Source organism: Trematomus bernacchii, unplaced genomic scaffold (genome assembly GCF_902827165.1).
Source record: "Trematomus bernacchii unplaced genomic scaffold, fTreBer1.1, whole genome shotgun sequence".
Classification (NCBI taxonomy): domain Eukaryota; kingdom Metazoa; phylum Chordata; class Actinopteri; order Perciformes; family Nototheniidae; genus Trematomus; species Trematomus bernacchii.
Genome location: NW_022987705.1, coordinates 9,670,820 through 9,698,696, shown reverse-complemented (window position 1 = coordinate 9,698,696; position 27,877 = coordinate 9,670,820). Strand labels below are relative to the sequence as shown.

Sequence of the window (27,877 nt, the reverse complement as noted above, 5' to 3'; positions counted from 1 at the left end):
TCCTGCCATCATTTCAGTTGGAGACATCAAAGAGGCAAAGTAGACTTTCACCCCGAGTCCATAAGGGCACAAAACTACTTTTATTTGGCTATCCTGGTTTTACACACACACACACACACACACACACACACACACACACACACACACACACACACACACACACACACACACACACACACACACACACACACACACACACACACACACACACACACACACACACACACACACACACACACACACAACACACACACACACACACACACACACACACACCACACACACACACACACACACACACCACACACACACACACACACACACACACACACCACACACACACACACACACCACACACACACACACACACACACACACACACACACACACACACACACACACACACACACACACACACACAGAGAGGAGAAAGTAAAGGAAGATAAGAGGGGAAAAGCAAAGGCGAGATTATAGAATAATAAATGTACTAAGACAGGATTAGATAAATTAATTAATCAGGGGGGAAATAACATTGCACGCATTTTCTCTGAGATTTCACAACTTAAGATTTCATAGACAGCCCTTCCTTTTACAACTTTGGTGAAAGCATGTGAAAGGAAAAGAGAAGAAAGAAGAAAAAAGAGTAATGACATCAATCAGAATGTAAATCTCAACAGAGAGCACGTCTCTAAAGACAAGAACCCGTGGCATATTCACTAAAGATTGAAGTTACCAGTGGATCTTGAGTTAAGGAGTGATCTTTGAACCTGCCTGGGGGAACGTGGGATCCTCCAGATGTTAACTTTCACTCAGGTGAACTCATTGACTGATATAAAAAGAGCAGGGAGGGATGAAGAGCCTGATAAGAGCTCTGGAGAGGTGATTCAGTTGGCGCTGCTCCTATTATTGTAATCCAAACACAGATATGGCACTAACAACAAGCTCGCAGCATGTAAGGGGGAAATTACTTCTGCCTTTACAAACACTGCGAACAATAGTGCATGTTTGCTGGAATGGTATAAAAACATTATTGGTTTGTTATTAGATTATCAAAGGTTGGTTCACTTGGGAACCAAGTGAAAAGATATGTTAAAGCTTACTGTCCGTAAGCTTTAACATATTTTTTTAAATATTAGCTACATGTGAATCACAAGTTCTCCTGCCGGCATGGTAGCAGTGAAATTGTCATCCGCAGCATTGATTTAATAGAGGTAGACAACACAATTAGTGGTAAAAGTAGTATTCTTTTTACAATGGGTCAACATTAATGGAGCAGCCACAATAAAGCATAGACTCCACAAAGCAGTGAATCTGAGGTGAGCTACTGAGAGCGTAATTGCATTATTTATCTCCATATATATATATATATATATATATATATATATATATATATATATATATATACACACACACAGGCATGTGCAGACCTTTATATATACAGTCTATGGTGCAGACACATAAACACACAAGCATTCAGGCATGTGCAGACACACAAACACACACACGGGCTACACGATTTTGGGTAAAAATCTAATTGCGATTTTTCTGACAAATATTGCGATTGCGATTCGATTTGTGATATTTGTTTTTAAGCCACCCAACGGAAGTTTATTGTAAAATGCAGCCATATCTCCGGCTAGGAAGGTCGTATCAACGTGCTCCCGTCTCTAGCACCCCCGCAGCCCGAGCTACGAGTGAAAGAACTAAACTTACATGAAACTTCCGTTGGGTTGCTTTAAAGTCAAGCTTCAGTTTAAGATTCACCCTGTAATAGAACATGTGATGGAACATTACTAACCTGACTCAGATGGTTTGTTTCACCAAACCATCTAGGAAAGCTCCTTTGGAAGCCATTTGGAAAAGGGCAGGCACTTTCAAAAATACTTGGCAGGTGATTGGATCAATCTGTCTATCACCTTCTATCATGGGCCACTTCTGATTGGTTAACAATGGCTGGTACATGTGGAGCACAGCACTTCTGATTGGTGTGGATGACTGACACACAAGAACAAAAAAAATGTTAAAAAAAATCGCAGGCTTTGCAATTTGATAATCGCATCATTTCAAATCGCGATTTCGATTTCAAATCGATTAATCGTTCAGCCCTAACACACACACACACCTTCTCTCCCAAGGTGCTCCAGCCAGCATTTCACAGTTCGTCTGAGCTTATCAGGCCTGTGTGCTCTTTTTTTATTTAAGTGCCAAGTCAATACATGTCCACAGTAATTAAAGACCTTTAAAGACAGACTTTCCACTCCACTACCACACTGTATCCAGGAAATGTTTGAACAAGGTTATTACGAGATTGATTTCAATTTCTATTTGACTGTAATGTAATTGATGACAGGAAGGATGGAACTTAAAACAATTTTTCTTCTTTAATGCCACATTTTTTAAAATATAATATATCCTTTTTTTTTATGTCAGATAGCCTAATTCAGTGGCTGTTGGTTTTCTTTCAGTATGCTGGGATAATAAATAATAGATCACAAATGAGCCACAGAGCGAGAGCAGTTTAAAAGACAAATTACTAATGTAAACTACAGGCTGACGACTACAGTGCTCACAGAGACTACCACCTTTATGAAGAGTGTCCAAATCATCTGTCGCAAAGCATTAAGATTAAGTAATATATGAAATGTTATAAAATCCAGCTTATATTCGGACTGCGTACTGGGAGTGACTGATACAGAGTTGCTTTTCACAAAATGAAGGTGTTTAGATCAGGCTTCTGATAGCTCAACATCAATCTATGCAGATCAATTCACAAGCAACAGTGTTAATGAGATTTAAATCAATGCTTCCTGTCCTCTTACCTCCATCATAAAAATGTTTTCTGTGCCATTGTCTATCACAACTAAAGAGTGAAAAACTCAATTTTAAATAGAAATGTGCTTATGCAAGAGGCCATGTCTTTCAATCATCAGCTACAGCAATATGTTAAAGGAGAGTCAATGCTTATACAGTCAATAACATTTAATTATATATTGTATTTACTGTTTCAATACTAACTGAGAACACCACAACTCAGTGGTTTTACAAATTCCAAAGTAATGAAAGTATTACACAAACAACATACTGCATTGCAGTATTATTTATGTAAAAATTGACAATCCTTGAGGACTTCCAATGCTTGAATGGATAAAAGAAAACATCCAGAATCATTCAAATTAAAATATTCTGTTCATTAATAAAGGGTAAAGGTACAGACCTGTGTTGATAATAACGTAAATACCCTACTCCATGCATTTCTGTAACGTGTGCTACTAACAACAAACTATGGATTACACATTTAAAAAAACTAACAACACAAAGTGCAAGCCAATCAAGCCAAAGGGTGGCTCAACAAGTAGCCACAAAAGTATCTTCAGAGATAAAAATGTCCCATAAACGACATTCTATATTGGGCGGTTCACTGCTCACTTCAATTCAAAATGCATGTTTTCACAATAATAGTAAAAAACGTAACCCTGGAGTTCAGCTCCATAGCAACAGCAGTGAGAGAACAGCATGACTAAGTGCGGTGAAGCCGTCTCACTCGGTGTTATGTTTTACACCAGCATCAGCCGGCAGACACCCAGAAGCTTGAATGCATCGTGACAAATGGCTGTTGACCACACATTTTTAGCAGATTTTAGCTTTGATTATGTAGAAGTGCATGTAATTATGGACCTTGGTATTTCTTGCAAAACAGAAATACCAAAACTGAGGTTAGATTGGAACATCCGCAATCATAACAAACTTAAAAAGTCAGCTTTTATTGACAACATGTTTTAAAGTTTCAGAAAATGGAGGAAAATAAAACATATTCAACCGATGTTATTGGACAAAATCATAGAGAATAGAGCTGACTGGAGGCTAATGTATTTAGACAAACACCATTTACCATTTTGTTGCGAGAGGAAGAGAGAGAGAGAGAAAAAATAAAGAGCAACAAAACAGCGAGCACAGATAGAGAGAGAGTAAAGCAGAGAGCGGATTGAGGAAAAAGGGGAAGTGTCAGCTGTAATTAATGGATAAAAGGCTGATCTACAAGTGAGGAGGGAAATGTGGAAGAGAAGGAAGAGCAGGCTTTAGAAAGAAGCCTTTGACTGTTACAAAAGTAGTTGAACTAATTTCATCTTCAATAAAAGAGTGCAGCAGCTCAGTAGGCGCTGCATAAAACATGTACAAACACAAAGCAGCAAGACTTACAGTTCTATAAGTGAAACTCTGCTGAGGAGGTCTGATTCATGATTGCATTGAGTTTAAGTGATGTAAAGCACAGTATACTGTGACAATTATGCCTTACTCGGAGAGACTAGTGAGGATCAGAAATACCACTGTGTAAGTTGTGACCATGTATACACTAGAACATTTATGGAACAAATAACCTTACAATTCTCAAGAGAATAAATATTGATTGAGAACCATTTTGATTATCAAATTATAATTTATCAAGCAAAATTGCACATCGCTGTTGGCAACTTTCCTGATGTAAGAACTTGCAATTTTTTTTGTTTCATATGATTGAGAAATGAATATCTCTTATGGACTGTAAATTGGACTACACATGCAGAAGAGGATTAAAATAAATGTTTGCTGTTGATGTCTGCAGAACACCAATGGTTTCCCACATTTTAAGTTTAACTCCAAATGTCAACAATCAATACTGTTTTTTTAGTACTGCTCTTAACCGGTAGAAATCAACCACATGAGAAAGTGCCCAATCATTCCTTTGTGTTTTCAAAATCTGAGAAGAAATCGGTGACCTTACTGCGACAAATAGTAAGTGTGTCAGGAATTTCAGAGAGAGCAGCGTAGGTCTGCACCTTTAGAAAGTTATAGTGGGGTCTGAAACAACATGGAAGCACGGTACACAAACAAAGCCTGGCAATAGGAGGTTTTTGGCCGACTATCAGCTACTGAGGGAACACAGAACAAAGTCCAATAAAAAGGTTACAGTAGTTTCTAATAAACGTATGCTGGCTGCAATAAACTGAAATTAGAGGAGGAATGAGAAAAAACGAGATGGAGAGGAGTAGGAAATAGAAAGCTTGAGGTAGGGAAAGAGTGGGAGAGAGGAGGGAGAGAGAGAAAGCTGCAGACTGAGACAGATATAGAGAGAGGCTTATAGGCCAGATGGGTTGCGGCCCATTTTCAGTGAAACTTGTCTGGCTCATCCTCATTTTTCATCCTCGTCACAGGAGCCAGGAAGAATTGTTCTATGTTGGACTCAGAGAGGTCAACCATTGGCGGGTCACTGTATGTAAACAGTATGTATGCATGTATAGCCAATATATAATCATCTCTGCATGTCTATGTATAGAAATGATTATACTGTAGAAATGATACATGAATAATGCATATCATTATACATATGATATTTATGGTAAGACCTTCTCTAACGTAGGGCTGCTCGATTATGGCAAAAATCATAATCACCATTATTTTGGTCGATATTGATATCACGATTATTAAAAACGATTATCCATTGACTTTTGAAAACATCAGTACAACAGTATGTTTTTAAGAGTTGATTACCCTGAACTTTAAGTATAATTCAACTGAAAAACCAATACAAATAAAAATAATAATACATTTATATCTACATTTAAATAAATAATATCAAAATAATAAATACCAATAAAGAAGATCAACAAATATTTTGGAGCGCACTTCCACAACCTACTAAACATATATAACTATGATAACTAATGTCACTCACAACCTCTAATGTTTAAATATACTGCTCCACGCAGTACTCTCTCTTTGGTAACCCCTTATCCGGAAACCGGAAGTAGCGAGCTAAGTAAAAGTTGTACGCTAGAGCTGACCGGAGAATAGAGAGGCGAATATGAAGGTAGATATGGTGCAAAATGCGAGAGCTTGCAAAACCTGATGTGAGCACTTGCAGAAAAAAAATCTGAGCTTGTGTGCATACATTTACACTTGTATAAAATATCCACGTATCTGTGAACCACATTTGAAGTCACAGAAGAAGAAAAAAAGTGAAAAAAAATGAACTTAGTGATGAAATGTTCACTTGCAGAAAAATATATATTTTTTAAATATATTTTCTATTACAACTGCAACTTGGTTATTACAGTACAACCTCTCAAATCAGTCATTACAACTTCACGAATCTGCTCTGTGGCAGTATAAATCAACGAATCTGCGGCCTTGACTTTTGCTACACTTCTTGCGATGAATGTGTCACTAAAGTCATTTTCACCTGTAGATGTGGGGGGAGCTATCAGAACGCGGAGGCGCAAGCTCGGGTCAGTCACACCATAGATATATATAAAGGCATACAGCCATGTCAGGTCGAACCGGATGACTGCGGGGCCCCGCCAAGCCCCCAGGAAGTGCGCCGGACTCTGAGGAAAATATTCGTTGTGGCCAAACGGCGATACTACACTTCCGTATGGGTTGCTGGGCCCGGAAACACTTTTTCCCATTGACTAACATTGGGAAAGAGTGGTCTGTAAATCGTTGGATCATTTTTTTTAGACTAAATAAACTACCCAGTATGAACATTTGTATAGCCCTTATTAAAAACATTCAGTCCTCAAGTTGTAAAATGTGGTAATAACGTTATTCTGAGAGTTATATTTCTTGCACTATGAACGCACTTAAGGGGCGCATGCTCTGTGAGCGCACATATGGGTACTTCTGCTCTGAAAGCCAGGCATGACGGGCTTCAAAAGTAGAGCAATGTTCTACTTTTGAAGCTTCGACAGGAGCGTCAGCCAATCTAATCATATGCCAGTACAAGCTCTAGCCAATCAAACCGCGTGCTTGTGTGTCCGGGGCGGGAGATTCATGTGATTGGTTGTTGGTCAAGCGTCAGACACACCGCCGGCAAGCACGCACGCACGCACGCACACACACACACACACACACACACACACACACACACACACACACACACACACACACACACACACACACACACACACACACACACACACACACACACACACACACACACACACACACACACACACACACACAACACCACACACACACACACACACACAACACACACACACACACACACACACACACACACACACACACACACACACACACACACACACACACACACACACACACACACACACACACACACACACACACACACACACACACACACACACACACACACACACACACACACACACACACACACACACACACACACAGCTTTCCACCGGGCGTGTGCTGCTGTGCGGAGGAGGATTTGCCGCGGCTGGGGCCTGCTTTCCACCTGTCCTGGTTCTGCTGTTGCGGAGGCCTGCTCCCACCTGTCGTGTGCTGCAGTGTCGTGTGCTGCTTTGCTGAGGAGACCTTTTACCCCGGGGATACCACGGAGAGACCGGAGCGCTTCCACGCTGCTGCTTTCGCCTGTCCTTTGCTGCTGTGAGGAGGAGGATATTTGCCCCAGGAACATCGCGGATACTGTGTGCTGGGCTGGGAAAATGGCCCATATCGTGATTCTGCTGTGCCTGTTAACTGTTTTGGACTATGAGAAGATCTCTAGTCATTCTGAGAAGTCTACTGGATTCAGGTCTGTTCTGCCACCCGCAGTGGGCATCCCCTGCAAAGGGTCGGATGTGTTACACAAACAATTACCGGTTGCCTTGTCGCAGACAATCTGCTCGACAAAATATGTTTGTCTTTTTTGTTTGCCTGCGATGATGGTTCTTCAGGACTGCTTCTTAAACTCTAAATCACACTCTCGCAGACTTTTCCGGTGATTCTAAAGTAGATGACTAACTAACTAAAGTTCCCTATAAATACTCATCTGTGGGAGTATTTGCGAATGATGTGAGTGACCACTGTGCTGTTGCCACAATTAGGGACACTAAGGTCCAAAAGGTTAAACCTCGTATTATCATTAAGAGAGACATAAAACATTTTGTGGAGCAGGGTTTTGTTCATGATCTGTTTGGGTTTGATTGGGGAAAAATCGATCTGTGTGCTGATGTAGAGACTGCATGGTCTTATTTTTATCTTGGTTTTATGGAGATCATTGATAGACATGCACCCCTACGTAAATTTAGAGTAAAGGGACGAGACAATCCTTGGTTTTCTGCTGAACTGTCCAGTCTCCTGCATGAGAGAAACAAGGCCTGGGCAAAGGCTAGGAAATCAGGCTCAGAGGTAGAATGGCTGCGTTTTAGGCAGCTAAGAAATAGCTTCACTTCACATGTCAAAAGTGCTAAGTCGAAGTACTATTTGTCAGTTACTACAGAAAACCTAAATAATCCTAGGAAATGTTGGAAAGCCATAAAATCGATATCCACCGGTGAGATCCGAAATGAGCTACCTCCGTGCCTTACCACAGCATCTGGCTCTATATCGGACAGGGCCACCATGTTAAATTGTTTTAATGAGCATTTTGTGTCCTGTGGCTCTCTGTTTGATTCTGTCACTAACTCTGCTTCTGTGAACACCTCAATCCGTGACTCTGAACAATGTGGTCTGGAAAACCCTTTCAGTTTTACTCCTTTTACTGTAAATGTTGTTCATGAAGCTTTATCTAAGTTAGATCCTAAGAAACCGGCTGGCCCGGACAACGTAGAACCTTTCTTTTTAAAGATAGCTGCAGATTTTATTGCTCCACCTCTTACTTCTCTTTTTAACCTCTCCCTCAGCACAAATGCAATTCCAAAAGTATGGAAGTCAGCTTATGTCTTGCCTTTACTGAAAGAGGGGAGGCAACTATTTTAAATAACTATAGGCCAATCTCTAAATTGTCAGTTCTGGCGAAGTTGCTCGAACGCCTAGTGAGTGAACAAGTAAAGGTGTTTTTATGTAAAAATGATATCCTGTCTAAACATCAGTCAGGCTTCAGAAAGAAACATAGCACCATCACTGCGACAATGAAAGTGGTGAATGACATTACAAGTATTTTAGATAAAAAGCAGAGTTGTGCAGCTCTATTTATTGACCTTTCCAAAGCGTTTGACACCGTCGATCATCGCATCTTAAAGCAGAGGCTACTCAGTATTGGCATATCCAGCCATGCAGTGGGGTGGTTTGTGAACTACCTCTCTGAAAGGTCCCAATGTGTTCATTTTGATGGGCCGTCTTCTGAGTGGTTGAACATTGCTAATGGTGTTCCTCAAGGTTCTGTTTTAGGTCCACTTTTATTCTCCATCTACATCAATAGTTTAGGTGAAAATGTGGATGAAGCTACTTTACATTTTTATGCGGATGATACCGTGATGTACTGTGCAGGTCCCTCGATTAAGGAGGCGGTTGTTAAATTACAGGCTGTTTTTAACATTATTCAGACTCAGCTCGCTGAGCTTAAGCTTCTTTTAAATGTTGAGAAAACCAAGGTAATGCTCTTTTCTAAAGCTAAAAAGACTCCAGAGACTGATTTGGATATTGTTACTATGCAAGGACAAGTACTCGAAGTGGTTACCTGTTATAAATACCTTGGTATCTGGCTTGATGATTGTCTTACTTTTAAACTTCAGGTCATTAATCTGCTTAAAAAGCTGAGGGTGAAGCTAGGTTTCTTTTTCAGAAACAAGTCCTGTTTCTCTTTTGAAGCCAGGAAAAGGCTAGTCACTGTGACCTTTTTACCTGTGCTGGACTATGGTGATTTGATATATATGAATGCACCTGCCCATTGCCTGGAAAGGTTAGATGCCGCCTATCACAGTGCTCTGAGATTTGTTACTAACTGTAAAGCACTTACTCATCACTGTACCCTGTATGCCAAGGCAGGTCTGCCTTCACTTACTGTACGGAGGCTCAGTCATTGGTACATATTCATCTATAAAGCTATGTTGGGTAAACTCCCAACTTATATATGCTCTTTGATCTCACAGAGAGTGGCAAGTAGCTATTGCCTGAGATCCCAGGATGTGTTTTTATTACATGTGCCAAGTGCTAGGACTGTTTTAGGTACTAAAGCTTTTATGTGCGCTGCTCCTCTAGCTTGGAACACTATGCAACATTTTTTGAAACTGAGCATTTTGGTTCCCTTGCATCATTTTAAAGCACGGCTGGATGAAATGTTATTAGATACCTGTCATTGTGAATAGGTTGCTAATTTATACCCCTGTAATTATGTTGTGATGTCCTTTTTGTTTTTATGTGTAACCAATGTACTGCAGGTCTCCCTTGAAAAAGAGATCGTTGATCGCAATGGGATTTTTAACCTGGTTAAATAAAGGACACACACACACACACACACACACACACACACACACACACACACACACACACACACACACACACACACACACACACACACACACACACACACACACACACACACACACACACACACACACACACACACACACACACACACACACACACACACACACACACACACACACACACACACACACACACACACACACACACACACACACACACACACACACACACACACACACACACACACACACACACACACACACACACACACACACACACACACACACACACACACACACACACACACACACACACACACACACACACACACACACACACACACTATGAGTCATTTTGAATACCAGTGAAAATGTTGATACTAGGATCAATCTAATGTACCTTATCATACACTCCTTTATGACTGGTTGTATTCTGTTCTTTGTTATGAAATAAACATGTCATACTTTTCTCTCTAGTATGTTTTTTGCATTGCTGTGAAAACACCTCCTTCAAACAAAACCAACAGCATCTCATCTCAATGGAAACCCCTTTCAACGGCTGCTAACCGGTTACAGCTAATGTTGACTAGCAGGTTGCCTCCACTGTACACACCAGGGACGATATTAAACACATTGACATCGTCCCTGGGAAGCCAGTGCCTCATAAGTTGTACAACTCTGAATGGACCTGTGTTACCTACAGTACCTGCCATATGGTATAAAAAAAAAGGGAACAGTTACATACTCAGAAAGAATGTTGGCTTTGACTTGGCACCGAAGTATCTGTTCTCTTGATACACCTACAGTAAAACTGACGTTACACTCAAACTCAATGCAGTCTGTCCCACTGATCTCATTCAGATAAACAGCTCGAGACTATTATTAACTTATCAGTGTGAAAAACAGGAGTTGTGTAAAAAAGCCCACTGCAAAAGAAGTTAAGGGTGAACCTGTGTTAGTTTTCTCTAACTATAAAATGTATGTTGGGTATCTGATTATTTATCTACATTTCATTTCATTTTTTCAAAACGCACTTGGTAATTACACTCCCATCACATTGATTAACTTAAGTTGTTAAACTAGATTTGTCCTATAAAAGGTGATTATATATTCAAACTGAGGTGAAAAACGGAAATAACCATGTCAATTAAATTATCTTAGTACTCATTAGGTGGCAAACTCTTAACCAACAACCAGTGACACAGGAGTTACTGTGATGACAGCCTATAAGTAAGTACAGGATGTACTGTACTAAATCATGAAACTCCTACCACTTATGTGTATTTATGGTCTGAGTAACCTTTTGTGCCAAAGGTTGCCACCAATCTAAGCTGTTTGATAATGACCGTGTGGTGCATTCAAGGCATTCTTGACAGGCCCACGCCAGAACTCAAAACATTTGCTGCTGCTGTCTGCTGGAATACAGCTGTGAAAGTTGTTGCATAACACTGCTGGCTGGCTTCCAAGCCAAAGCAAAAGGACATGAAAAAACAGATATGGAGGAGCTGCAAATTGCCCATGACCAGATTCTTAGCAAATAGATCCAGCCATGGTTACAGGGGCTTTCTGTACATTTGTTTCAGTCATGACAGATTATTACATACAGATTATGAATGGTCTTTTATGTGAATGTGTACCCATGTCCAAACATTTTCTCCAGTTGTTTTTCTCTGCGTGTTACAACTATTCACATGGGATAATGTAAGCAGTAAGACGAGAGGAAATCAGACATAAGCCTATGAGTTCAGGAAGCTGCTCAAACAGTAAGCTGAAGTTCTACACGCTATCTGTGCAGAATTACAATCACATGGGTGCAGTACACTTTTTGCAGAGCATATTGGTATGCACAGCAACATTCTAAGCAATCAAGTTCAAGTAGGACTTAACCCTTAACATTGGATAGAATTATCTGCTCTGTCTAAACTATAGGCCACAAAATGACATGGTTCATGTAAATCAAGATAATGCCGGACGAGAATGGAAATCGTGAGACATTTCATTCAGATGCCTGGGGGAAATTAATGTGAAGCAGCTGACTGACAAAATAAAAACAACGGTATTACAAAATGCAAAACATGTACAGTACTGTAACCGCCGTCATCTATATATCCCATTGTAGCTTGGGGAATATGAACTCCTAAGGGCTCACCAGCTATGGGATATCCAGCTAACCAGAGCCAGTCTAGCTGATGCCCCTTTCACACCGGCGCTTTTCCAGCTCCTGCTGGGAGCTAGAGCCTGAAAAGCGCCGGTTTTTCCTGTTCACACCGCAGCGGCGGCGCGTCATAGCTCCGGAATGCGGTTCACTTCCAGCTCCAAAAAGTTGTCGGTCCAGAGGCAAGAGCTTTGGAGCTATGACGCGGCGTCGCTTACGTCGAGGCGTGCAGGAAACCTTACTTTGACCATCCGTTCGCTGTTATTGATCATTGTGGAGAGCAGGCAGACGTTTTGTTTGTTATTATAGCAGCTATCGGATGGAATTAATACATGGGCTGTACAGGTTGTCATGTCCGACTATCACAAGTAGAATCATAATGAAAAATACGTCGGTAAAATGTGCCTGGAGAAAACGGCTTAGCAAGTAGTCAGTTTAGCTTCGGTTGCTATGCTAACATCACCCATGTTATACCAGAGAAACTTTCATAACAGCGTTGTGATGCCAAACAGCGTCAATTCAGACTGACACACATTCACTTAAGGGGAACTGGGGATATGTATCAGCTGCTTGTGTGACAGTCAGACAGTGAATACTTTAGAGCCGTGTGAGCTAACGGGAGAATAAACTCCCGTGGAAGAGCAGCCAGCACTGCAGCGGTCGGTAAATGCCGCTGAAACACATTAATAAACAATGAACCACGGCACTCTGGAGAAAAGTATAAGGTTGGAGAAGTCGTTATTTAATTTAATCTGGCTTCGTATGATTAAAAGCAGTCCCTGGCCCGTTGTTGTTGTGGGAGAAAATCTCTCGGCAGCTCTGGGCGGTGTGAACAGAGCGGGAGCTGAAAAGGGAAACCGGAGCTGAACCAGAAAAGCTCTCGCTAGGAGCTAGAAAGGGAAAAGCGCTGGTGTGAAAGCCGCATGAATGCCTGAAATGTGTCAGGATTTAACAACACAAGGCAGTGCCGGGCTGCAGTCCAAACCAGGATATTCAAAGGAGAGAAAGCAAGAGAGCAAAGAAGAGAGAGAAGATGACAGAAAAAGTGAAAAAAATAGGAAGTGCATGGACTGCTGCTGTGTTGAATAATTGAATAATGTGAATCACTATTCAAGGATCTAGCAGGAAGAGTGCGGGCCACGATGACGCGTGTTCTTCCTGTTTCAGTAGACTGGCACAACTTCAAATGAGCTCATGTTTGTTTGATTGTAAATATTCACATAGCAGCTTCTTTTTCCCAGTTACAGGTTGTTTGTTGGAGCAAAATTGTCGGCTACCAATAAATAGGAAAGATTAGATTTTGGTAAATAATTAAAAAAAAGATAACAACACATCAACAAAAAAATCAGGCAGATGCATTGTGGGTATCTAACCGTCTAATGAAAGTACTCTGTATCTGTGTGCATGCATGTAAATATAGTCAGAGTTTATAGCTGGAAAATTGTATTATTTTCTTCCTCTGTCATTTGTATTTGAAGCCGTTATTTGTGCACTAAAGTTATTGATAAAATACTTCATGTATTAATTAAATTACATAAAAAATGCCATAACATGAAATGTATCATCATAGGAACATCATGATTGGAGATATATCACGTGCAGAACTTCCATGAGAAATGATTAAGGGAAGAAAGCAAAGGGGGTGGGGAAGGTAAATGGTCCATACCTTACTGTTGCAGTAAATGTCACAATGGCTGATTTAATGCTTGCAAATATGGAGCCTGTTCAGCATGTTTGACAGAAATAAAAGTATGAATGGTGAATGACGTGCTGCTCTCACCGCTTCCTGCAGAGAATAAAACTCTTTCTTCCAAATCTGTTTTGACCACATTTTAAACAACCTTTCAATTTAGCTCTGCATTACCAAAGAAAGGTAGACTGATAGAGACAGGGACATGGGTGCTTTTCTTCTAGTGTTGACTCAAGCAATGGAGGATTTATAGTGCAACGTCTGGTCTGAGCCGAGAGAGAATGAAGGCAATGAAGCAGAGAGATATTTGAAGAGACATTTAGAAAGGAGACATCAAAGAAGGAAAAGAGAGTCTTAAGTCTAAAGGAAGAGACAGCTACAGTCTTAGACTTTTGTTAATCACTAAGGGTTTCTAACAAGCACAGAAGCAACATCTTCAGTCCAGGCTTTGACACATTAATAAGATCCATATTTATATCTGACAAAAGATTAATAAACAAGACTAAGAGTCCCTGCTTAGAGCTAAATGTGAACATCAACAAGGCTAATGTTCAGCAGTAATAAGGATTACAATGCTCATCATCTTAAAACGTACACCTACTATCGGACAAACCAAAGTAAGGATGCAAAATGTAACAGCGATATATCTACTAAGTGCTGAAATATTTCATTATGGACTAATGTGGTGGGCCAATCAAACACCAGATAAACAGACAGAACATGCCATCCCCTAAATCCCAAATTCAATTCATAATAAAGTCCAATCTTTTTTAAATCATTCACAGATTAAGCATGTAATACATTCATCATCAAATGTTTATTTTGACTAGTGACTTATTTATCAATTTTGAAATTCAATGTCAGAAAACATTTAATGACCTATACTTTTCCAGCCACAACCATTTCAAAGCTTCACACTGAGGGTTTATCTTGCTTTGACCACAGCTACAGTGTATGCAGTATCAAGGGCAACCCTAACCCAACAACCTAAAATCAGCAAAAACATTATCACCATATTTGAAATGATAGCAAATGTTGTATGTTAATAAATAAGCAATAAATATAATCTGGTTGACCCATTGCACTCTCGCAGCACTCTGGGTCATTTCCCAAATTGCTTTGGCAAGATAGAAATTGGCACACGATAAATCACAGCAACGCGATATCATTACAAGCTTTTAAATGTTGCTCTAGCACTAGCCTCACTGAAAATAGACAAGCTCCAGACACAGAGGGGATTCTATTTGAAAGAATGACTGCATGGTGGCTGAGAGGTGGGTCAATATTCCCAAACAAATGAATGACCCTATGTAGAAAGAAGGGCAGGGATCGATTTATTTTCACAAACGATTCCAAGGAAAATAAAATCTTTCAGCAGTTATTACATCAATACATTAGATTGCCCATAATAAAAGCTCTACAGTTGCTGTAAGTGTAACTGATTCATTATGATTCAGCTCAAACTGAACTGATCCAAACCTCTAGTGGCAAAAGAAAAAGAGAAAGAAGGAGAAATGGGTCAAATTCCACCTTATCAACCCCTCCAGCTCGACCCATGAGTCCTGTACAGGCACCAGTCAGTAATAAACATGGCCACAAACCAGCCTGTCAACTAGCTGCTTGCTTTGTCAGAATGATAAACACAGTCTACGCCTGTTCTCCCTCAGTCGGTGTTGATACAGCGAGACCAACATGACACTACCGATCTGGACAAATGCTGCATCCACGCTAAAACTTACAATGAACTCAATATCTGTGTACTTTACTTTTATACTTTACTTTAAAGTGGACCTATCATGCTATATTTGAATAATATATTGTAGGGTCATACCTATATAAGGTATATTTATACGTTTTTTTTTTCAAAATACCAAACAGATCATGCATTTTAGCCATGCCTCATTTCGCTCTATTTGCTCTCCTCCAGCCCTGTCTTTGCATGCGCTGCAGCTGACCACTCCCCCCTGCAAAGGAGGGGGGCGAGGCACGAGCGTCATGTTACCATGCTGTTACCATGCCACGGCAACCTCTCATTCCCCTGATAGGTGGAGAGTTGGCCATATAGGCGGAGCTCCTTGTTCCTGACGTCAGAGAATTTTCAAATCTGTATCAGTCTGTATCAGATCTGTTGCAGCCCGTTTTTAGAGATTTGGGTATGGAGGAAAAGAGAGAGGGTTGTGTTTTCTGACACTTGGTGAGTTCCCTGACACACCGGGGACACATATTCATGTATAAAAGACGTACAAAAGTGCATTTTGCATGATAGGTCCCCTTTAACTTGGAATACTTTATTTTTTCTCTTGTTGCTATTCTGCGGGATCAAGTGGACATGGTTTTGTAGAATATTGTCGAAGCATGAAAAGCAGGGGGAAATTAGAATTTGCTTTCACAGCAAAACACAATATCTAAAAGATCTTCCCTATGTTGACTTTGGAAAATAAAATGTAGCATATATCTTGGTCAGATCCATTGTTAAATCTTTAACAAACTGTTTATAGCAATGGTCTGGGAAATGCCATTTAATTAAATCAATCAAGTCCTTAGTGGTGACCTGAGACATGATTACTTTTAAGTTAGACAAAACAATTGACGAAAAGGTGTACATTTCCTCCACTAAGAGAAAGCAGCCCTAATGTTTAATGTTCCTTTCAAATTCAGTATAGTTTACAAGGAAATACAATGTCTGGTAAAGCCATTGTGTAATATGTAGCTACTGATAGCATTGTTGACAACTCTGACAGTTTATTATCTGGTCCACAAAGCTGAACAGACTCAGCGATCAGCTTTAAATAGCAGTGTATTTGGATGGAGCTTGATTTAGGTGTGCAGCAGTAGCTTAGCAAACATTCAACAAAAAGTGGGTCACCTAGGGCTATAAAGGCTGGACCTGTACTGAATCTCATTAATGGTGGTCTGACCAAGGCAAAATGAGGCCATTAAGAAGGTTTACCCTCAAACAAGCTGGCAGGGATCATAAGACTTCACAAGGTGTGGGTTTGAACAACAGCTTCGGGGGGTGAATGTTTGCCTCCACATGTACAGTAACCTCGGTCAAGTAAATCATTGACCAGTCTATGGCACAAGGTCCTCCGCGTTGTCTGGTGGCAACCTAGAACATGACATAGCCAGCAATCAGGGCTGCACATGCATATGGAGGATTTCTTTTCCTGTGTGCGTACGTGGGTGTATATCTATGCTCAGGCAAAGAAAAACCTGATGCAACTCTCTTCTGATGCAATAAAATCCATTGCCGTCAAACATTACACAAATTAAAATAAAACATTACTTTAGTAATTTTCCTCAAGCAATTTGTACTCAGCTAACCTTGGCAGCACACCAATCCACCCACACTCACATCATTAGCATTCACAACTGAAAAAGACAGCCTACACTGCCTGAGTCGTCAAGGACAAGTGTCATCTTACGCCAGCTGACAAAGCTCTTAAAAGGCAGCTCAATAACTATATGAATAAATAAATCAACAAATATCTCGTCGTAATCATTAAGTGACAACTCAAAATGCGTACTTTATGTGCTCCATAAGGAGTTTTAGAGCCATAAATACCTATATAGCCAAAGTTGTGTTAAAAATTGGCGGGTTAATCTTGAACTCTTTCTTCAATGAAGGACTACAGATCAGAGTATTTCTGGCAATTTCAGGCTCATCTATAATTTTAACTACAAGCAACATAAATGATTGTTAGGCTTCAAAAGCTGGCAGGTCAGAGATATTGAACAGGAGCTGTAACTATATAACCCTTAGCAAATCAAAGGAGATTAAGTTCTGGGACTCGAGGGATACATTGAGTTGCTCACACTTCAACAGGTCAGATGCTCGCTGCCAGAGGGGTCTGAATCTGTGGCCTCCAGCTGACAGTCTCCCTGGCTACTCTGACCCCCTGCTGACACTGATCAGGTGAAAGGAAAACTTCTAACCCTTGTCTCTAGAAAAATAACCCAGTAGAGTAGCAAATGTTACATATTCACGCCACTTTTAGCCCTTTTTGTACAGACTCATATTCAATTTATACTTCATATAATCATTAAATTGTCTGAGAGATCCTGAAATATACGCTTGGTTTGAAATTTGAACTGGATTTGTACCATGCAAAGTAGTAGGTAGCAGCAGGAAGTAAGAGACATGTTCCGCAACTGAGAATCCAACTCCCTTTAAAAGTATCCTCACAACAGAGCAACTAACAGTGATCCCTGAACCTTGGAAATCAACCCAGGCCCACATAGACAACAGTTCCTTTATCAGAGGTCCAATCAAGAATCTTCAGAAAGAAAAAGGACATGTGTACAGAAAGCACACAACAACATTTCTCACACTTTAGAATTACACAAGACACTGACAATCTGAAAGACAGTGCTGTAAAGTACAGCAAAAAACGGAACTGCTCATTGCCCGGATCCTCTGTGGGTATTTACAGTAACAAGTAATCACTTAAAAGCAGGGGGGGTGGAAAGATTCCACCATCATTATTCATTGATCAGAAAACAAGTCGTGACACATCAGACTTTACAGAACTCGCAATAAAACAAGGCACTTGCAAGAAATCCTGTTACAAATGTTTTTATAACACGATAAGCTCTAATTTAATAATTTATTGCCCAAATGTATGTTCAAACGTGGGGAAATATTGTGCTTGCAGGATACGAGGCTGGAGATCAAATTCGTAAATATGGAGGCACATACAACCACAAACCAATTTCCTGGGGGAAACCCTGAGATGTGTGCCACTGTTTGTAGTTTATGCAATATTTCAAAAGAAATTGTTTTGTGTTTTTTAAGATGTTGCTGTTCATTTTGGTGTCCTTTCACTTTCTATGGGATTGATTTTAAATGTCAAAGATGTTTTATTTATTTCTGCCAATCACTAACTTTCCTTAAAAAACATCTACTGCACTTTCACACGTCTTCAGTATTAGTTATTAATATTGGTCAAGAAAGGTAACACTAACAACACACTGAACTCAAAGCAAAATAAAATAATCCTTATAAAAAGGGATGAATGACAACAAGTGGGAAATGAAACAATCAAACAATATGTTTGTGATTTATGTGACCAGCAAATCAGACACAATTTCTGAGAAAAATAACCGACATAATAATAAAAATACAGCATCAGTAATACAAACTTCATCCAAACAGGGCGAAGGGGTCAGCAGACTGAGCCAATCTAGCTGCTAGACACCACACTTCCTGTTTCCTGATAGAGTTGTTGCCAAACATAACAAGCACAATCCTCTGTTTATGAAGTACAGTGGGTTGGTTCAGTCGGGGCTATAACCCATATATATATATATATATATATATATATATATATATATATATATATATATGTTCACTCCTGACATATCCAAGCTCGCTCACTGCAATTCGTGTGAACATAGCTGAAAAAGCATCTAGGGAAAAATAAATAACCTACCATCGCAAACAAAGATTATTATTGCCTTCATCATGTGCTCCGTTCTTGGTCCCATTACTGCATGCTTAGCTAGGTTACACTGGTACATAGGCCATCAAGTTCATGACAGATATGCATTCTCAAGAACATTAAAAGCATAATGCCGATGGACATCATCATAATTCATTTGACAAGGATGGGTTTAGAAAGAATCCTGCTGGAGTCATCTACCAAGGCTCTCGTACTATTCTGAGTATTGGTAATCTACACCAAGAAATGCCTTGAGCTCACTTTGCCAACCATCCCCATGCCATCACATGATGGGCAATGAGGCATATGTGATTGCATATTCTGTCTGTTCATAGTGCACAGTATGTGGGTGTAATGTGTATACATTACATACAGCAGATGTGTGAGTGAAAACAATGTGGAATTTAAGTAAATCTGAGCAGAGATTTCCCTAAGTGGCAACTCTGGCCACTTTAAAGAGGCACACATAAAGTGATACTTTGAAGAACACAAAAGAAATGTAATAGAAAACATAATGCAGGCCCGGCTAAAATAACTGGATGGCCTACCTGCCTGTCAGCATTCCATCTCGTGCACAAACTTATCTCGTGCCCTCATTGGTCATGTGCGCGTCCGTGTGTGTTGGAGGAGGGGCTCTGTAAGGAAGTCTGAAGGAAGGGGCAGATTTGTTCCGGTTGTGTACTTTCAAATTCTAGCTTACTCGAGCTGGTTTCTCCATTCTTACCTACCCTACCTTTAAGTTACAACATTGTTTAATGTGTCTTTTTAAAATAAGCATACTGTACAGTATGATAACACATGCAACCACCTGTCATGTGACCTAAATCCCATACTTAATTAGCTATCTCCATGACATCTGAGTAAATTCCATATGCTTAGGATCTAGGAATGTGGTTTAAAGGTAAAGTTAAACAAATCTAGTATGTTGACCTTAGGTTAAGAAAAAAACAACAACTCTCTCTAAGGTTTAACTATGACATTGTAAAAAGAAATGGCAATTCAACTAATAGACATGAGTGATGACCTGACAGACAGTATTCAACCTTATATGAGACTTTTGTGTAGCTGTCTTTGAAATACATCATGAAAAGGAGATACATTTAAAACATGTTTTACTATGAATGTCAGCTTTAGAATGTAGCTGATATGGTTCATCACCTCTCTGTTACGCTTTGCAAAAGAGTAAATATTGTAGGACTTTTGTATGCATAATAGTACGTTTTTTTTTAATTTGTTTTGTATTTCAGTGAATAAAAAGTATACCATTGTACTGCAGACAGAGGTTTAATCCATCATGTGGTCTGTTATATACTGTAGGCCTTGGATATATTCAGGGGACCTGACACCAGAGTAAACATTCCAGCAGCCACCAAAACAGCCTTCATAAAGAAACAGCTTGGCAGCTACGAAGCTTAGACCTCCTTTGGCCCTCCAAAGCCTACATCAAAGAATCAGGACAGTAGTGCTCTGATAGCAGGGATAATGACCAAGGCAGAGATAGATTGAATGAAAAAAATAAAAAAATAAATAAAAGAGCATCTTGTTGGTGGATCAGTCTTGGCTGAAGTTCAGAGCAAACATGACAGTGGTTAATACAGGTTGCATGTATAAAGCCTCTTTAAAAAAAGAGATTAGTAATATGGAATAATTTCGATTGTTCAGTTCCACAATGACAACCAAGTCAGAGACAATGTCTTTCAAAATCTGATGTTACACACGCCTTTGGGACTCAAAAAAAGCGTGAAAAGGCAGTCTTCAAAGTAAGGTTTCTTCACTACAGGATAAACAGTAATAGCATTATGGTACCACTCCACAACAAGTACACAGCACATATCCAAACCCTTAACATGTTTGTATCCCACGTGAATGTAAAGCTTGGGACAAATTTGGTGGGGGGAGAAGGAGAAAGCAATTTAACAGTATAAGACATAGTGAGAAGCAAAGAGCAGTGAAATGTGGCCTTGTATACAGCAAAGGTTATCAGTAAGCCTATTAAGCAACAGGAACTCAAACAAACAATGTGGATTGAGGTTGGCATAATCTTGGAGATTACAAATGCAGGAAATTGAGTCAACAGACCTGACCTAGTTTGGCTTTAGTTTAGTTAATCTTCCTGTTTTGAAATGACTATCAAGAACAGTTTACAGGTCTGGGTGTAAAAATATATAAAGAGTATAACAATATTATATTTTGTGAAACTGTAATTTCTGTTAAACACTCTATGGAAATGTAATAAATGTTTTACAAAGATTTAGATTGAACTGACTTTATCAATATAGTACATGTCAGACCTTGAATGTTGTTTCCTGATTTCTAGAAACATATTCACAAATGCTGTAACACATCATGATCTGATACAGTCAGCCAATTTTGCTTCAGGGCATTGCTACCTCAGTCAATTACTACCCACAGTTCGAAACAAAAACCTACAAAGCAGTCATTAAAAACTAAAATAATATCTATGTCACCCACAGTTTCAAGCTACAACAGGTAAAGATAATGCAAATATAATAAATTAAGCCGGATGGACAGCCTGAAAAATTCTAAACAAAAATGTGTATGTAGCTAAGGGGCAATTATCATCATCCAATGCATCATAATAATTACCATAATTATCAAACCACTTATTCTCATTTATGGAACATGCCTAACAAGTGCTGAAATGCCTCACTATGACCCATATTATAATTTTTGCTGCATAACATTTTGGTCCCTCCGATCTGTTTTTAAAACTGTGAATAAAGTGTCCACTTTGTTCTGAGGGGTCTATCCAGGAAGACCTTATGTTGCAGCTACATACAGTATTAAAAGTCAAGTCGTTTTGCTTTTTTGAGTGACATCAACTGGTAAACATTCCAATTGGAATAAAATGCCACATAAATGTCTTTCAAATATGTTATTGTTTAGGGAATGTAGATTAAGAGCACATTTTATACACTTTAGAACATTGCATATTGCACAGGTTTTTTTTGTCTTGTTTTGGCCTCTTTAATATGCTGTGTTTATGCTAATGTTAAAGTTACTCACATGCTAAGATGCTTTCATCATGTCAGGTAGAACTTTAAAAAAATAAAATAAAATTAGACCAGAAGAAGATCAAAGGAAGGCCTATTGTAAATAACTGTGTTAACAATCTACATAACTGCAAAGTTGACATGGCTGAAAAGTTATATGAAGAGGAAAAAAAAAGTCTTTACCATAAGCAAACTCCAGGTTAGGCACAACACAGTAAGTGTACTTGTTATTGATCAGAAGAAAATATCATTTGGCATTCAATGTCACACAAGCTACATTTTCTGTGAAAAGTTAATTGGGTACACACATGGGAGAGTGTCTCCTTACTTCAAAAATAAACAGGATAGTCCAGATTGTGTGTGTGTGTGTGTGTGTGTGTGTGTGTGTGTGTGTGTGTGTGTGTGTGTGTGTGTGTGTGTGTGTGTGTGTGTGTGTGTGTGTGTGTGTGTGTGTGTGTGTGTGTGTGTGTGTGTGTGTGTGTGCGCGTGCGTGCGTGCGTGTACAATTTTTGCATGCCTCTGTGAAATATGGAGAGCTCAGAGGGGCCATCAGGGGTGAGTTGGTAAGAAGAAGAAAAAAAGACTGAGTGACAGTTCAAGCAGAGAGCCACCAGCACACCAGAGCCGATTTGTACACGTGGCCTTCCAACATCCCTGTGCACATACACGCACACACGCACACACACACACACAAACAAACACAATCAGACAGAGATACAGTCAGGCGCAGTCAGTCTTGCTCTGGCACCCACTGACGCATGAAGCATAGCAACAGAGAAGAGTTTCATTACACTTTATAACCCTTTTTAGGGTTGCGTGAGTATGACTCACACATTTTAATATGAAAATATTAATACTTGCAATATACTGAATGCTAAGTACTGTACAGTTAAAGGTTAATGCATTACGTAAGAAAGATGTGTGTTAATCAAAATGAAATAAAGCACATGTAAAAAGAGGCATAAATAAACAATGTTTTCAGGGCCTCATTTCACCCTGGGCATGAGGCAACAACATTAGACCATTTGATTATCAGTTACATAACGAGAGAAGCTTGAGCCAAGCAACCTGAACGAGCCAAATTGTGTTCCAACTGTGCTGAGAATTCCCATAGAGCAGCTATGTATACAGTGATAATATACAGTTCAATACATAGAGTCTGTTGCTATGCTCACGTGGTATTCAGGGAGTCCGTCATATTTTTTGTTTTCATTCCTTATTTGAGATATACTCAACATCATACATACACATATAGGAATGCAACAGCACTGCACAACATGTTAACTCTCTCAGCTTACAATGCACAGTATATGGAATACAGCAGTGTATTGTGGTGTTAGTTTGTTGTGTTGAATTTTATCATATTGTGTCCAGCTCCTGTGCTTTAAGCATTCATTTGCATAACGATAATGCCCCATGTACTTAGAGTGTGAAGCACAACAGCACTGTGTGTACAATAAACCAAACAGACTGATTTAGCCACAATTAAACTAGATAAATATAATCATATCCTCAAATCACTCCTCTACCTTGTGCACCTTGTAAAACAATCTGCTTTGCCCTTGCAGTGTGTCAGTGACCAAAGAAAGGGGCCAAAACAATAAGATTTGTCAGTGTTTGTGGCAACACTCAAGTCTACTTTTATCTATTATATGTTTAAAAAATACAAGAAAAACAAACAGTTTAGACCTATGAACCATGGCAAGGAGACTTTTCCACAGTCTAATTAATAGCTGAGGAACACAGGAGCATATCAGTGTGACAGCAGGGAGATAGCATTAGCTGACACCCGTGTTCATTTTGACTTGTTTACATAGCAGCCTGAGCCAAACACCTAAATGGCTGTTTCAGAAAGACAGTACTGACTCACATTATTACTCTGCATTAATCAAACCCATCTTGTGATCTGCCCATTCATGGTCACAAAGCTCATAAATGAATCTCATTCTTTCAAAGTTCTACTCACAGCCAGTTTTGTTATCAGATCCAAGCTGAATTGAAGTGTGTCCACCAGACAATTCTCATTTTGCTTGCTGCATGATTTTCTCACAGAACTAATTTCTCAGTAAACTATTTACTGAAGGAAGGACACATTTACGTAACTCTGTGATATCTTCTTTAACAAGCAATGCATTACAACACAATTTAGAAAAATCCCAGAAGGCAGAGCATGGTAAAGTAACGGTGAGTTGCTGTGTATGTGAACAATTTCACAATTGTTTCAAAAAGTATATTTTTTCAACATACAAATGTTAAGCAACCACAAGAACATTATCTAGATTGTGGAATCCCCAAAGATAAGAAACATTTATACACTTCCTTAGTCAACAGTCTTTCTTTTCCCTACTGCCTCCTTGTAACACGGCAACTAGTTCATCCCCTTTTCTCTTATCTGACTCTGCTGGCAATATGTATGTAAATAAAAAAGACTGTATTCCTAATGCCATGACAAATGTATTTTATTTTTCATGGCATTCCTAAAATGATGTGATGTGGAGAATTGGAGGAATGTGTGTCCTGCTGCGTCTGCCTATTGGAGGCAATAAGTGCCAGATGCCCTCCACCCCAGGGGTGCTAGCAATTACCTTACAAATAAAATGTCACAAACAAACATACAACAACACCTGAGTACTCTTTTTTGGGGCTTATTGAAGTGATGTTTCTTATGTGCTAGAATCCCAGTGGAGAGCCAGCCTAAATGCTGTGAAACCAACCGACTGCTTTCATTTCCCAAATGCACACTGAAGTGCTCTGATACATCACCCTGAGTCTGATTTGATTTCAGGAGCATGGACAGGGAACAGATATGTTCTGTGGATGCTGGAGACACAGTGCAAACATATTTTGGGGGATTTTGAGGAGAACATATTCCGCACTTTGTCTCTTAACTGTCAGGTGATTCCCGTATTTTATAATCAAATGCCTTTGATCAACAAACGAGTTGCATAAAAAAGTGGACAATTATAGTCCAATCCAATGTGTTTGGTCTTTACGGTTATATTGCAAACATGTTCTGTTATGAATATATGATGTACAAATTATTCTGACAAAATGTTTGGGTTCAGAAAAGGTGGCAAACCTCTAGCTGAGTAGCTGAGTCTAGACCCAAGCTGTCTAAGACTGCAGTGCAGTATGAATAACCGTCAACTGACATTTTTAAACATATTTTACAGACAAGCAAATAACCTCTGAGCACACAAAAACAAAGTCAAACATTCCATGAATGAGAGCCAACACCAAAGCCGCCACAGATGCAAAAGTCAACAAAGTAGGATAAACTAATTCCATGAGACTTACCTTAAGAAGTTGACAGAAAAACTTGCCAAGGCTGCAGCGGAGGGGAGTCCGTCGTCACCCCTCTGCAACCCGGACGACTCTCCGAACCGGTTCCCCCTGGCCCAGGTCTCCCCCACCAGAGGCAGGTTTGAGTACATGCCAAAAGGCTCCTGGTCTTGTAGGCCCACTGTGGAGGATGGGTTGGCTCTGTATAGGTACGAAGCTCCTGCACCGACGTCCATAGGGGAAGACATGGAGCTTCCTCCATGGAGAGAGCTCATGCTGCTCTGCAGACACTGCGACTGGCAGAACCCTGGATTCTCCTGCTTCTCCTGTTTCACAACACCAGGAGTACGGATGTGAATGAAAGAGTCGTCAGGATCCTTCTCCTCCTTGATCATAACGCTGGAGAGCAGAGATGCAGGCTGGAGATGGAGCTGGTGCTGTAGAAGGTGGTGCTGCTGCTGCTGATGGTGGATGGGCTGGTGCTGCTGGTCCGTGCCGTTCACATTGTTGCAGTTTACTCCGTTACCCACCAGAGGCTTTGTTTCTTTTAGCAAGCCGCTGACAGGACCGCCTCCACCCCTGCTGTCATGTAGGATGTTATCCAAGTGTGCCACTTCTGAATCCAACTCAAAATCGCTAATTTCTGGCAGAGAATTAGGAAGGTCCAGGTCTTGCCAAATTTCAGTATCCTCCATTAGGCGACTGCCTTTCTCATCTAAATCAGTGTGACAGCTGTAATTTTCCAAGTCTTTATCCATAGAAAAATGTCCCTCCTGCTTGATGTGTTGGGGAAAAAGATCAGGCAGAGGGAGATTCCCCAGGATAGAGGAGACTGAGGTGCTGATGACAGAGCGGGCCGGACTGTTGAGATTGGAAATATTCTGTTTCAACAACGGCAGGTTGTCCTCAATGTTAAATACACCGCTATCCTGGTGTTGTTTCTGCATTCTGGTGATCTTACCCTCCTTCATGTCTGAGCCCTCACATTGGATGTGATGCTGAGGAGAATCAAAGAGGCCTCCAAGTTTCCCTTGGTCTTTGGTTACACCATGTCCATTCGGGACCACTATGGGCTGGGGCATAGACCTGGGACCGAGCAGGTGCCCTGCAGACTGGAGCAGTAAACCAGCTGTGTCACCCGTTTCCCTGCCTACTCCGGATCCTGTCTCCCCAAATGTCAGGCTGTCGTCTTGATTACCGTTGCGCTTCAGTCCACCCTGATCCATTTCTTTATCCTGACAAGATAGTGAGGGAAAGTGAAAGAGTGCACAACAAACACAGAGTGAGAGAGATGAGAGGCACGGTTAGTCTATAAAACCAGAGTTGATGCAGATAAGATGATACATTCGCAGTAAGATGATACATAACCCAGTAGCTATTTCTTCTGGATCTGTCACAGTAATGTGTTATAACATTCGTTTAAAAATGAGTTAAGGTGCATTTAAAAGTGCACAAGTGCAAGGCTTACATATACTACTATGACTGTGCCAACAACAATGTCTTATTTATTTATATTTGTCAAAAATGACAGCAGCCATATCAAAAATAGGCCATCTCCTCTTTTGACACCCACACAGTAGCAATATGGCAGAAGCACACATGGCATAAACCTTACTGAGCAAAATCAGTATAGAAAAAAATGAAGACCACGGCAATTACATAACATAAAGGACTATAATGTACATGTTATTCCCTTGAACTATGCCCTCCACTCAAGTTAAGCATCAAGTAGTGGGAGACATGCCCAGGCATAAGTTGTGTAACAGGCAGTGCCACTGACAGTCCCAGATACAGTCAAGCATGTGTGCAACAACATACATCTGTCGAAAGAGATTAACCCACAATGGGGCCTGTGGGCATTTGCAGCAGTCACCAATAACTGCCTATCTCACTTTGCAAAAGAGAGTAAATTAACAATTAATTCAAAACTCCAATTTACAAAACTGGAAGTGTTAGTGAAGTGTAATAAATATGAAATGTATGTAGGTCAAATAATGTGGTAGAAACCTCTGCAACAGAAGCCTGTGTGCAAGAGTTCTGGAGCTCACTCATTTAACTGTTGATCATTAACAACGATATCTGGAGGGACAGAACATAAGTATCCAGGCAAGCAGTCACTTGTGGCA

At 40.1% G+C, this 27,877-nt stretch overlaps 1 protein-coding gene across 1 annotated transcript in view; it reads right to left on the bottom strand.

The window, feature by feature from the left end:
* LOC117490218 (glucocorticoid receptor-like) overlaps positions 1–27,877 on the bottom strand; it is a 69,508-nt gene that overhangs the window by 40,209 nt on the left and 1,422 nt on the right. The window contains exon 2 of the mRNA XM_034139840.1: positions 25,767–26,986. Within this exon, the coding sequence (XP_033995731.1) occupies positions 25,767–26,977 (1,211 nt within the window). The 5' untranslated portion in view covers positions 26,978–26,986. The remainder of the gene's footprint in view (positions 1–25,766; positions 26,987–27,877) is intronic.